The sequence below is a fragment of the Carassius carassius genome, chromosome 13, assembly GCF_963082965.1.
Source record: "Carassius carassius chromosome 13, fCarCar2.1, whole genome shotgun sequence".
Classification (NCBI taxonomy): domain Eukaryota; kingdom Metazoa; phylum Chordata; class Actinopteri; order Cypriniformes; family Cyprinidae; genus Carassius; species Carassius carassius.
The window spans coordinates 5,345,151-5,359,302 of record NC_081767.1 but is presented as its reverse complement, the minus strand read 5'-3'; the positions used below and the strand labels follow the sequence as shown (position 1 = coordinate 5,359,302).

General features: G+C 40.4%; 1 protein-coding gene and 1 long non-coding RNA gene across 2 annotated transcripts; both read right to left on the bottom strand.

The window, feature by feature from the left end:
* Window positions 1-1,217: 1,217 nt before the first annotated feature.
* On the bottom strand, window positions 1,218-2,143 carry LOC132155556 (uncharacterized). The gene is made up of 3 exons (XR_009437273.1): window positions 2,061-2,143; window positions 1,483-1,577; window positions 1,218-1,271 (listed from the first exon to the last, which is right to left on the bottom strand). It is a non-coding gene; the product is annotated as an uncharacterized LOC132155556 (long non-coding RNA).
* An 8,021-nt stretch (window positions 2,144-10,164) lies between these two features.
* Window positions 10,165-13,770, bottom strand: LOC132155497 (serine/threonine-protein kinase pim-1-like). The gene is made up of 9 exons (XM_059564295.1): window positions 13,756-13,770; window positions 13,253-13,610; window positions 13,113-13,134; window positions 12,675-12,756; window positions 12,410-12,463; window positions 11,920-12,298; window positions 11,557-11,733; window positions 11,333-11,421; window positions 10,165-10,176 (listed from the first exon to the last, which is right to left on the bottom strand). The coding sequence occupies exons 1-9, from the start codon at window positions 13,768-13,770 to the stop codon at window positions 10,165-10,167; spliced, it is 1,188 nt and encodes a 395-aa protein (XP_059420278.1).
* Window positions 13,771-14,152: the final 382 nt, after the last annotated feature.

Genomic DNA, 14,152 nt, shown 5'->3' with positions numbered 1-14,152 from the left:
ATACACTACAAATGACATTTTATAAGGTAAAACATACAACCTATCTAGTAATAAACGCAAAACAAAACTTGAAAATGTAAATTTGAAAAGAAAAATTTTAAATATGTCAAATTATTTTAAGGTGATCTTAGGTTTAGTACCGTAAACCACTTGTGGGAAAGGATTTCCTCCAGTTGAATTCGGTTCTTTGGCTTTATTTGCAGGAGAACGCGGAGCAATCTGCAGCATTCTGTGCAGAAAGATGAGAGGGACATCTGAATATTACCTTAAACTTAGTTCAGGCAACTTCATGCATTTTCTAATGCCATCTTTCAGAAAGCCACTTGTCTCTGTTTTGTATTTAAAATGATAACTGAACTCTTACCGTTTGACAGACCAGTTTTGGACCAGAGGTTCAGTTTGAGTATGTGCAGATCTAAGAAACTTGGATAATATCCAGCCACTATTTTAAATAACAGAACCCCCAGTGACCAAACCGTCGCAGGCTTGCCGTGGTACTTTCCCTTTATGTGAAACTCAGGAGGGGAGTATGTTGCTGTGCCTGGAAGAAAAAGATTTTGTTAGATGCGCAAGTTCGGTTCACAACGGTGACGAGATCCATGACTGTAACAGTGTCGTAATTCTACTGTATATATATCGGGTGCTTCTTGTTGTTTTGGTGATTCATGCCTGGTCAACTCATAATATAATCGTCACTAGAGTTGTAGCTTTTAGATACAGTACATACCAGAGTATGACATGTAGACTGTTGTCCTCAGAATATCCCCACACCCAAAGTCAATTAGTTTGACTTCAAGTGTCTGGTTGTTGATGAGAAGGTTGTTCAGTTTGATGTCACGGTGGAACACTTGGCGCTGGCAGCACACGTTCGCAGCCTGAGCCACCTGCATCATGACTCGCCGTGCTAAGCTCTCGTTGAGACTTCCACCCTGACGCCCCACAAAGTCTTCCAAAGTCTCGCAAGGAGAGGGACATTCAAGGATCATGACGAAATGGTCATCGTAGTCCTTCCAGTCCAGCAGCTGGATGATCTCTGGCACTCTGGGGCCTTTATTTGCCAGGATTGTGAGGGCGATCTCCAGTGGAACAAGTTGCTGATATCCAGGCTAAAAGAAAGACGTTGGTAAGATAGAAGTTATTTTCCAAATAAGTCCACTTAGTCCAGTTTTCCTACTAGTTAGTGAGAGGAGAACAGAGAGAGAGTGCATCTTACTTACAATGTATAAACTTTCCCTGTAGTTTTTGGTCTTATTAACATATTTGACCGCCACCTGATCAAGAAAACAAACAATTAACTTGTGAAGAGGCCACCATTAAATCTAAACAGACAAGTTTTGTAAAGTTGAATTGAATTTAAGTCCAACCAGGACAAAAAGATACACTGAGAGGCCTTGCAAACAATAGCATGACATCACAGAAGTATAAAGATGAGACGGGGCAAAATCACTTCGCTAGATAAGTTTTCATCAAGTTTTCACTTACTTTAAGGTCATCCTCCAAACGTCTCGCCTCATACACAGAACCAAATCCACCTTCACCCAGCAGATCACCCAGCTGGTAGTGGCTGGAAATGAAGTCTGTTACAAGATAAAACAACTGCAGTTTTAAACATTTGTTATAGTTATTATTCCATTTGATTTTATATACAATCTTAAATTACAGATTTAGTGATAATATTTTCATCAGTAGACACTGAATATGTTCATGTTATTATTTGTCACCCCTAAACTATGTGCATATAAAATAACAAAAACTATTTTTTTTTTACATTTCCTAGATGAAAGATCTGATCATGACCTTAATCCATTTTGAAGTTGATTTATATGTGTTGATGTGGATTTTATTTATTTAAAATTTCCGATTTAACACATTTTATCAATTCTTCATTGAGGAAACCTTAAAAATTAGACCAAATTAGACCAATTAGAGACCAAACAAGATGCTTAAAAGCTATTATTATCTTAATTTAAAACTAGAATGATTCAACTGAGTGATTAATGAATGTCCTAGTAATGGATGTGTAGGTATGAATGATGACTGGTCATGGTCATGACATTTACCATCACTGTATCTGGCTTTCTGTTCTTTCTGGTTCTTCACTCCCTCACTCTGCTCTTGCTCTTGCTGCAGCTCTTCTTCACCCTGAACTGGGTTCGAGCTGCGCTTCAGATGTTTCTTCACAGCTCCAAACAAAGAGGCCACCCTCCACCACTTCTTTTTCTTCTTCACTTTCTCCATCACCTTCCTCTCCTGGTCGTTTCCCACAGCAGCATCAGCAGTGCTCTCGTGAGGATGTTGTTCCTCTGTGCTGCTGCTGGGTTTTGGGGGTGTGCTGAGATCACATCCGTGGCTATCTGGGCCTCTATTTGCCAGGATGTTGAGATCCTTCTCCTCTGGAAGACGGTGTGGAGATCCAAACTTTAAGAGAGACAGTTTTTACAATGGTAAGGTGAAAGTTGTTTTCCAAATGAGGATTTAGCTACTCTACTGAAATAAATTACTGTTTGTTTGTTTGTTTGTTTTAAAACAGAGGAGAAGTGCATCCTACTTACAGTGTATAAACCTTCCACGTCTTCATCAGTCTTGTTAAGATGTTTCACAGACACCTGATCAAGAAAATGAACAACTTACCTCATGTGTAGAGACCTCATCATTCCTGTCATAAAATCTATGCTACATTTTGTAAAGTTTGATTTAATTTAAACCCAACCTGGACAAAAAGATACACTGAGAGGCCTTGCTAACAATATAATTATATAACCAAATGATGAAGATAAGACAGGACTAAATGTATTTGCTAGCTAGGCAAGTTTTCATTCATCTTTTACTTACTTCAGGGTCATCCTTCAAATGTGTCGCCTCAGCATCAAATCCACCTTCACACAGCTGATCACTCACGAGGTTGTGTCTGACAGTGTAGTCTGTTAAAAGATGAAACAACTGCAGTTAACCTAAAAGTTCAAATATTTGTATTATTCAATTTTATTTCATATATAATCTCATAGAATTATTTTAAAACATATCCTGGATCTTGCCCTTGATCAGTCTACAAGTTTCTTTATTTATTATTGTGCTTATGTGAATGTTTTTATTTAAGATTCCCCTGATTTGACTTCTCTATATTGAGGAAACATTAAAAAGATAGGAAAAGGGTATTGAAGACTAAATAAAAAAGCTATTATTATCTATCCTCTAGATTAATTTACTACAAATGGATATCCAGGAATAAATGATGACTTTTTGATGCAACGTACAGAGCTTCAGTAAACTGTGCAACATATTCTTATGAGCTGATCATTGATTTACCATCACTGCATCTGTCTTTACACTGGTTCTGGTTCTTCACTCCCTCACTCTGCTCTTGCTCTTGCTGCAGCTCTACTTCACCCTGAACTGGGTTCGAGCTGCCCTTCAGATGTTTCTTCACAGCTCCAAACAAAGAAGACAACCTCCACCACTTATTTTTCTTCTTCCCTTTCTCCATCACCTTCCTCTCCTGGTCGTTTCCCTCAGCAGCATCAGCAGTGCTCTCGTGAGGATGTTGTTCCTCTGTGCTGCTGCTGGGGTTTGGGGGGGTGTTGAGATCACACACCTGACTCTCCGTCAACGGATGAACTCGACAAGGTCGCTGAAACATTGTTGTCAAAATCGATAACAATCGCTGAAAATAACTGCTCAGTTCCACTCACCGCTGCTACTAAACCAACAAAATGATTTCATGGCCTTATAAGTTCTACGAAATCGAATTCTTTCTGTGACGTCACGATAACTCGCGCGTCCTTTTTTTTTGACGCCGCTGGGGCCTGATTCACCAAGCATTCGTAAGAATTTTTTTTTCTTAACTGCCATGTTCTCCTTCTAACTAAAGGGGATAAAAGGTATGCAATTTTTTTGCATTTCCACGAATTTTTATTTTTTTTACAAAACAAGTCAGACAGGGAGTTCATTTTAAATTTTAGCCAACAAATAAATAAATAATCTTTGGCGGTATTAAGCACACGTGCAGCGCGCGCACACTTCATCTCCTGACAGGCTCTTAATTCAAAAACATGCGCGTTTATTGTGATTATTAAGTGTTTTTCATTGAGTTTTTCAGCGAGTCTTGAGCAACAACCAGCTCTGATTCAATAATGCATGTCATTTTCTTCATCAGAATTTTTTTTTACAAGAATCGCATTTCTTAAGAACTTCTTGGAATTTATCTTAGGACATTTCTTAACGTAGGCTATTTTTCTTACATATTTCTTAAGATGATTTTCGTGAATGAGACCCCTGATTTTAATATTTTAAACTGGGATCATAATGAATCCCAGTGTCCTATCATTAAATGAGAAGAGTAAACTATAGCTTACCTAAAAGACCCAGATTAAAAAATTGTTAAACAATTCACAATTTAAGTAGTAAAGAAAAACATGTTGCCCGCCATGAAACAAAATCTATCTATTAAATGTATTTTATGAATTTAAATATTTAAATTTCATATAAATGCAACTCTTATAATTATCTAGGCCTATCTGTCTAGATAGATAGAGTAAGGTGACCAGATTTCTGAAATTAAAACCGGGGGCAGTTCCTACTTCAGTGGTCAAAATATCACTGAAATCTCACTTGTCATTATCTACTAATTTACATACGACAGTATGTTTTTGTGTTTTTTATTTGATTGTTGTTGGTTGCATACATTAATATCATAATTGATAGAGTGGTGTTTGAGGATCAAACCTAATATACCAGGTTTTTTTTATTTATATATATATATACAATTCACCAAAATTCACACTGAAAAATAATAACCATCGCAAATATACTGGGGTGTAAAAAGTCCACTCTGGTAAGAACATCACTACACATGATTTATAATAAATATAACATACAAGGCTCATTTAAACACGTTTTGGAAATGTGTTTAAAAAAGCTGTCATCTCTATACCAAAACATGAATTGTATTTAAATTTTTGTCACTGATAGTATTTCAGCCAATATATACAGCTTAAAAATACATCAAAATGAACAATATTCATATAGAGAGAGAGAGATTTTATTTTATTTATTTATTTATTTTTTGAGGGAAAAAACAGCAACTTTGCTACCTCGAAATTCTTCCTCAGATTCGACAACTTTTGATGCCAGAAATGTACCTGGTTAAAGTTTAACTGAAGCTGAAATGTGTGTGCTTGATGTGTGAAAACAAACCTCATTGGATTTTGCAGATCAAAAGGCACATTTGAATTTCTGTTTACCATATTTAATGTACATGAGATAAAATAAAAATGCAAAAAAATGAATGAGTACTTCTGAAGTTAATATAAAATTGAATGGAGTAAAAAGTACAGTATTTTTCTTCAGATATGTAATTAAGTAAAAGTACAAGTAATCAGTTTACATTTTACATGAATAAAGTCCAAATACCCCCAAAATAATCTTTAAGTACAGTAATCAAGTAAAATTACTCAAGTAGCATATTTTACACCCCTGCAAACAGCAAACATCTCAAAACAGGCTGGTATTATAACAAAATTATGGCTTTACAAAAACACATTAAAATAAAATAAATATGATAACATATGATAAATAAAACAACAAATATGTTATTTTCTAACTGTATTTAACATTTTCACAACTGTCGAAAACCTTTCAAATATTGTTTATTTGTTTATCCCTAATCAGGGTTAATATTTTGCATTTCAGGCTCATATTGACTACAAAGTATGTGCTTTCTGCAAATGTAATTGTGGAAATGTAACTGATTAGTTTATTATTTTTTATATCATTCCTTTAAGAGACTTCAGAGTTGTGACGCAGAGTTTCAGGAATGTTTAATAGGCCTATTGTGCAAAACAATCCCGCAACCTACATGTCTTGTTATACACTGCACCACAGTATTACTTTGTTTTAATATGTGTCACGTACAGTGTTACAGGAAACACAGGAGAGGGAACCAATTGCAGGTAAGTCATTTATTACAGGGTAATCCAAAGGGGTAAACAGTCCAGGCAGGGGTCAAAACCAAACATATTCCAAACATGAAAACAAGACAAGAAGACAAGGCAAGGGCAAGACTGATTTGACGGACATGAATAATCATAAGACATTAAACAAGGACTCCGTAACACAGACTCAGACAGACCGGGTATAAATACACAGAATGATAATGAGGGAACAGGAGACAGGTGGGGAACAATCAATTACTCAACAAGGAGGAAGGTGACCAAATAAGGGAACAGGAAGTGATAAGGTGACAGACACCGTGAGAAAGGAGGACATCTAGTGGAACCCCAGAGAACACAACCCAGACACTGTGACAGTACCCCCCCTCTACGGAGCGGCTCCCAGACGCTCCATGACAGACACAAAACAGAGACCAGGAGGGAGGCGGACAGGTGGAGGCTCAGGGGGAGGGACGGAGGGCCAGACTCACTGAGGGGAACAGACAGAAACATAACAGAAACCAAGAAACAAAAAACAGAAGTCCATGAAGGACATCATGTGGCGCCCACCAGGGCAGAGCAGAAGACAACCACAGCCGTGTGGTCAGGGCGGAAGCCCCCCAGGGCGGAGCAGAAGACCACCACGTCCTTGTGGACGAAGCCAGAGTCCTCCAGGGCGGAGCGGAAGACCCCCACAGCCGTGTGGTCAGGGCGGAAGGCCCCCAGGGCGGAGCAGAAGACCACCACAGCCATGTGGTCAGGACCAGAGCCCCCCAAGGCGGAGCAGACCTCCGTGCGGCTGGACCAACGGGACGACGAAACTCTGGTAAATCCCTGGTGTCCTTACTGGACTCCAGAAGATTGGTGCTGGCCTGACACTGCTCATGAAGATCATTGGTGACTTGTATTTGCTCATGAAGATCAAAGGTGACTTGCCTTTGTTCATGAAGATCAGAGGTGACTTGACTCAGTCCTTGAAGATCACCGGTGACTTGACTCAGTCCTTGAAGATCATCAGTGACTTGACTCAGTCCTTATAGATCACCGGGGACTTGACTCAGTCCTTGAAGATCACCGGTGACTTGACTCAGTCCTTGAAGATCACCGGTGACTTGACTCAGTCCTTGAAGATCACCGGTGACTAGCCCTGACTCTGGAGGATCAGCGGTGACTAGCCCTGACTCTGGAGGATCAGCGGTGACTAGCCCTGACTCTGGAGGATCAGCGGTGACTAGCCCTGACTCTGGAGAGTTCACTGGCACCTGACTCGATTCTGGAGAGTTCACTGGCACCTGACTCGACTCTGGAGAGTTCACTGGCACCTGACTCGACTCTGGAGAGTTCACTGGCACCTGACTCAACTCTGGAGAGTTCACTGGCACCTGACTCGACTCTGGAGAGTTCACTGGCACCTGACTCGACTCTGGAGAGTTCACTGGCACCTGACTCGACTCTGGAGAGTTCGCTGGCACCTGACTCGACTCTGGAGAGTTCACTGGCACCTGACTCGACTCTGGAGGGTCCACTGGCACCTGACTCGACTCTGGAGGGTCCACTGGAACCTGACTCGACTCTGGAGGGTCCACTGGAACCTGACTCGACTCCGGAGGGTCAGCTGAGACTCTCATCCTGTGCAGCGGCGCTGGGCAAGTAGCCATCTTGGGCCATGACTCTGGACAGGCGGCCATCTTGTACTCTGGTGCTGGACTGACAGCCATCTTGTGCTGTGGCGCTGGGCTGACGGCCATCTTGGGCTGTGGCGCTTGGCTGGTAGCCATCCTGGGCAGTGGTGCTGGACTGGCGGCCATCTTGGGTTGTGGCGCTTGGCTGGTTGCCATCCTGGGCAGTGGTGCTGGGCTGACTACCACCCCGCCAGAAGAGACAGGAGTGGCTGGGGCATCCCACAGAAGCCGATGCTGCAAATAGTACACAAACTCCCAGAACTCCAAAGTTTCTAAATGCGCCATCTCCTCCTGAGAAACTGGATCATCCAGCCCGCTGTTAAAATAATCTTTAAGGGCTGCGTCATTGTATCCCATGCCCTCGGCCAGGGACCAGAACACCTGTGCCAGGGCACCCACCTCATTGCCCTCTTGGCGGAGGGCGATCAACCTCAGATACTTCGCCCTCCGCTCCGCCATCCTGGCTGGGGAGCGGGAAGAAGACATACCGCTGGTTCCTTGCATGACGGAGTCCTTCTGTCACGTACAGTGTTACAGGAAACACAGGAGAGGGAACCAATTGCAGGTAAGTCATTTATTACAAGACAAACAAGACAAGGAGACAAGGGAAGGGAAGGGCAAGACTGATTTGACGGACATGAATAATCATAAGACATTAAACAAGGACTCCGTAACACAGACTTAGACAGACCGGGTATAAATACACAGAAGGATAATGAGGGAACAGGAGACAGGTGGGGAACAATCAATTACTCAACAAGGAGGAAGGTGACCAAATAAGGGAACAGGAAGTGATAAGGTGACAGACACCGTGAGAAAGGAGGACATCTAGTGGAACCCCAGAGAACACAACCCAGACACTATGACAAATATGTATATAATGCAGTCTCTTTTGATAACTGATGATAATAGCGCTATGCTCTTGTGCAAGCTTTTCATGGCTACAGTAACGGCTTGCATGTTGCGACCAAGTAATCGCAATAGTTGCAATCATATGATAGCCAACTGGCTAAATTGGTCTAGCTTTTCCAGTGTATTCGCAGGTTGTTTTGAACGGGGACATCTGGTCACCCTAATATAAAGTGCATATATAAACACTTTGTCTCAGTGTTTCAATCGATTTTATATACAAAAATGTATTGCACAACAAATCCGATGCATTACTTTCACAGGAGTATGTATGTATTGTCCAGTTTAATGACAATTTAATAAATATATTTTAAATAAAATACTAATAAAGGCATGACTTTTGCTTTAATAACTTGTGGCTAGTTTACATTTTCATTTGTCTGCAGGCTTCTTCCAAATCAGGATTTCTTTCTCTCTCTCTCTGTGCATGTGTGTGTGTGTGTGTGTGTGTGTGCTGTCTTTATGTATCTGATATAGCCTATATTGTATTATATGAATCAAGTTGTTTATTTCTCCTGGTGTCTATAGCTTTTAACATGTTCAGATGGTATTTTACAGTCTGTGGTTTTACTTTATTGTATTTTTTTTTTTTACTTTATTTAAAAATATTTTATAGTTTGTTATAGAAAATAAAGTTATGCTCAGAGTTCAGAGCCTCCATCATAAGATTATAACAGACGCCTTCAGATTGGAGACCTGCACTATCGAGTGCAGTGCGGGACACTTGATGGGCGAGTAGAGACTCGTGTGTGCGGGATGCGGGAGAATAAGGTTGTATCACACTAGGTAATCTTAATCATGCCGGTTCGTTTGACTAGTGTGATCGCTCCGTGCCGCGGTTCGTTTAGCTGGCCCCGGCTCAGTTGGAAGAGGTGGGTCAGAGCACGGTTCAGTTGGGCTCGGGTGCAGTGCACATGTAGTGTGAGCGGACCGCAAAACTTCTAACACATGCAGCGTGATAGCGTGAACATTTCTGAGCAGCAAATGTGATAGATCTGTAAAGCAATATATTCAAGATTCAAGATTTTATTTTTTATAAACTGCTTTTTATTATTTATAAACTGCTTCACGGATGATTTCAGCTGATTTCTGTGTATTGTGAGAGGGCCGTGTTTTACCGCTTCACAAAAGACTCAAAACAAATCGATGCACTCCACTGAGCTGAGCGAGAGCGCTTCTCTGCTGCCTTTACATGTAAACGGAAACTTTGTGTTTCCCACTTATGAAGTCCTGAGCACTTCATGTGAGCTGCGGCAGTCTTAGGCCCACCACAAATGCTCTCATTGGTTGAGACGCGTGATGACACCCATCCCAAGCCAGTACTAATCAACATCCCACCCCTCCTGTGACCCATGCTTTGACTGTATGTGTATTCAGAGCCAGTGAGCAATGGACTTTCATAATAACAAAAACTATTAATGGGCGATAAAATAATTGTTGGCGTTAATCATCTAATGCAATAATACGATAATAACGCGTTAATAACGCATTAACTTGCCCAGCCCTTAAATTAATATATATTCTAGGTTTAAACTACTTTTCTGGGACATTTTGAACTGCACAGGATAGACATGGTCGTAGACTGGGCCTCTGATACTGGTGCAACTATTGCAGGAACTGAAGATACAACAACTTCTGAGGTGGTCTTATGTGGTGACCTGAAACAAAACAGAAATAAATACAGTATTATTAAATGGTCACCGTGATTTTGCCAAGACATGTTCCTGGATCAACATCTTTTGTTGATCCTGGATCAACATTATTGTCCAAAAATATAGACTTAAAGGTAACGTTTGTAGGACCTGCCACAAGAGGGCGCACTATCAAAACAATAACAATCGCGTGGTTTGCTGACGCTAAGAAGGAGCGTGGAATGATGGGATTTGTTGTCTTCTACCCATCCGCTGACGGCCATCAATCAGACGGAAAGATAAATCATGCATTTAAAACGAGTTCAACGATTTGGGCAAGTAGATTACATACGCGTCCTCGCGCGGGTCTAGAAACGCGATGTCCCACGTTTGGCGTGTATGCCCCATCATACTAATCTTGTTGATCGTTATAATAGCATACGTTTTCTGTAAAGATACAAATCAAACCAACTCACCTGTCGAGTAAAACACAAGCGTGATCGGCATCTCTTTCTAGTTGAAGTTTGTCGTGAAGCTACTTGCGCATTTGTCCACAACACTGTTGTCATGTGGTTTCTACGTCAGTAAAGGCAGTAACAAAGGGTAACTAATGTCATTGACAGGCGACTGCACTGCCCCGTGTCACTGTTTAAAATGGGAATTTTCTCATGATTTACAAGTAGTTGAAAACATTAGAGATATTGTTAGTAATCAGCTGGACAAAATATATAACACTAGCCTATTGGTTTTTGGATATTTTACTGCAAATATCTTACAAATTGTACCTTTAACCCAATCCCTACCCCTAAACCTAACCCTACCCATAATTTATTCCTTAAATCAGTTGGAAATGATAGCTGATTAACAAGAGTGTAGAAGCACCTAACCCTGATTTTAAGCCTAAAACAGATATTTCCTGAAAAGTTATATCTCAATTCTGATTGGTTGATTGGAATGTTGTTCCAGAATCAACAAGGATGTTGATCCAGGAACATGTTGTACTTGGTGAAATCACTCTCACCATGATTACATGTGTAAAAATACACTACAAATGACATTTTATAAGGTAAAACATACAACCTATCTAGTAATAAACGCAAGAAAACTTGATTTGAAAATGTAAATTTGAAAAGAAAAATTTTAAATATGTCAAATTATTTTAAGGTGATCTTAGGTTTAGTACCGTAAACCACTTGTGGGAAAGGATTTCCTCCAGTTGAATTCGGTTCTTTGGCTTTATTTGCAGGAGAACGCGGAGCAATCTGCAGCATTCTGTGCAGAAAGATGAGAGGGACATCTGAATATTACCTTAAACTTAGTTCAGGCAACTTCATGCATTTTCTAATGCCATCTTTCAGAAAGCCACTTGTCCCTGTTTTGTATTTAAAATGATAACTGAACTCTTACCGTTTGACAGACCAGTTTTGGACCAGAGGTTCAGTTTGAGTATGTGCAGATCTAAGAAACTTGGATAATATCCAGCCACTATTTTAAATAACAGAACCCCCAGTGACCAAACCGTCGCAGGCTTGCCGTGGTACTTTCCCTTTATGTGAAACTCAGGAGGGGAGTATGTTGCTGTGCCTGGAAGAAAAAGATTTTGTTAGATGCGCAAGTTCGGTTCACAACGGTGACGAGATCCATGACTGTAACAGTGTCGTAATTCTACTGTATATATATCGGGTGCTTCTTGTTGTTTTGGTGATTCATGCCTGGTCAACTCATAATATAATCGTCACTAGAGTTGTAGCTTTTAGATACAGTACATACCAGAGTATGACATGTAGACTGTTGTCCTCAGAATATCCCCACACCCAAAGTCAATTAGTTTGACTTCAAGTGTCTGGTTGTTGATGAGAAGGTTGTTCAGTTTGATGTCACGGTGGAACACTTGGCGCTGGCAGCACACGTTCGCAGCCTGAGCCACCTGCATCATGACTCGCCGTGCTAAGCTCTCGTTGAGACTTCCACCCTGACGCCCCACAAAGTCTTCCAAAGTCTCGCAAGGAGAGGGACATTCAAGGATCATGACGAAATGGTCATCGTAGTCCTTCCAGTCCAGCAGCTGGATGATCTCTGGCACTCTGGGGCCTTTATTTGCCAGGATTGTGAGGGCGATCTCCAGTGGAACAAGTTGCTGATATCCAGGCTAAAAGAAAGACGTTGGTAAGATAGAAGTTATTTTCCAAATAAGTCCACTTAGTCCAGTTTTCCTACTAGTTAGTGAGAGGAGAACAGAGAGAGAGTGCATCTTACTTACAATGTATAAACTTTCCCTGTAGTTTTTGGTCTTATTAACATATTTGACCGCCACCTGATCAAGAAAACAAACAATTAACTTGTGAAGAGGCCACCATTAAATCTAAACAGACAAGTTTTGTAAAGTTGAATTGAATTTAAGTCCAACCAGGACAAAAAGATACACTGAGAGGCCTTGCAAACAATAGCATGACATCACAGAAGTATAAAGATGAGACGGGGCAAAATCACTTCGCTAGATAAGTTTTCATCAAGTTTTCACTTACTTTAAGGTCATCCTCCAAACGTCTAGCCTCATACACAGAACCAAATCCACCTTCACCCAGCAGATCACCCAGCTGGTAGTGGCTGGAAATGAAGTCTGTTACAAGATAAAACAACTGCAGTTTTAAACATTTGTTATAGTTATTATTCCATTTGATTTTATATACAATCTTAAATTACAGATTTAGTGATAATATTTTCATCAGTAGACACTGAATATGTTCATGTTATTATTTGTCACCCCTAAACTATGTGCATATAAAATAACAAAAACTATTTTTTTTTTACATTTCCTGGATGAAAGATCTGATCATGACCTTAATCCATTTTGAAGTTGATTTATATGTGTTGATGTGGATTTTATTTATTTAAAATTTCCGATTTAACACATTTTATCAATTCTTCATTGAGGAAACCTTAAAAATTAGACCAAATTAGACCAATTAGAGACCAAACAAGATGCTTAAAAGCTATTATTATCTTAATTTAAAACTAGAATGATTCAACTGAGTGATTAATGAATGTCCTAGTAATGGATGTGTAGGTATGAATGATGACTGGTCATGGTCATGTCATTTACCATCACTGTATCTGGCTTTCTGTTCTTTCTGGTTCTTCACTCCCTCACTCTGCTCTTGCTCTTGCTGCAGCTCTTCTTCACCCTGAACTGGGTTCGAGCTGCGCTTCAGATGTTTCTTCACAGCTCCAAACAAAGAGGCCACCCTCCACCACTTCTTTTTCTTCTTCACTTTCTCCATCACCTTCCTCTCCTGGTCGTTTCCCTCAGCAGCATCAGCAGTGCTCTCGTGAGGATGTTGTTCCTCTGTGCTGCTGCTGGGTTTTGGGGGTGTGCTGAGATCACATCCGTGGCTATCTGGGCCTCTATTTGCCAGGATGTTGAGATCCTTCTCCTCTGGAAGACGGTGTGGAGATCCAAACTTTAAGAGAGACAGTTTTTACAATGGTAAGGTGAAAGTTGTTTTCCAAATGAGGATTTAGCTACTCTACTGAAATAAATTACTGTTTGTTTGTTTGTTTGTTTTAAAACAGAGGAGAAGTGCATCCTACTTACAGTGTATAAACCTTCCACGTCTTCATCAGTCTTGTTAAGATGTTTCACAGACACCTGATCAAGAAAATGAACAACTTACCTCATGTGTAGAGACCTCATCATTCCTGTCATAAAATCTATGCTACATTTTGTAAAGTTTGATTTAATTTAAACCCAACCTGGACAAAAAGATACACTGAGAGGCCTTGCTAACAATATAATTATATAACCAAATGATGAAGATAAGACAGGACTAAATGTATTTGCTAGCTAGGCAAGTTTTCATTCATCTTTTACTTACTTCAGGGTCATCCTTCAAATGTGTCGCCTCAGCATCAAATCCACCTTCACACAGCTGATCACTCACGAGGTTGTGTCTGACAGTGTAGTCTGTTAAAAGATGAAACAACTGCAGTTAACCTAAAAGTT

Excerpts from the sequence above, each read along its gene's own strand:
- LOC132155497 (XM_059564295.1), bottom strand. Across the intron at positions 11,734-11,919 it reads AGTCTACATGTCATACTCTG|GCACAGCAACATACTCCCCT; the intron begins GTATGTACTGTA and ends TTTTTCTTCCAG. Across the intron at positions 11,422-11,556 it reads CAAAACTGGTCTGTCAAACG|AATGCTGCAGATTGCTCCGC; the intron begins GTAAGAGTTCAG and ends CTTTCTGCACAG.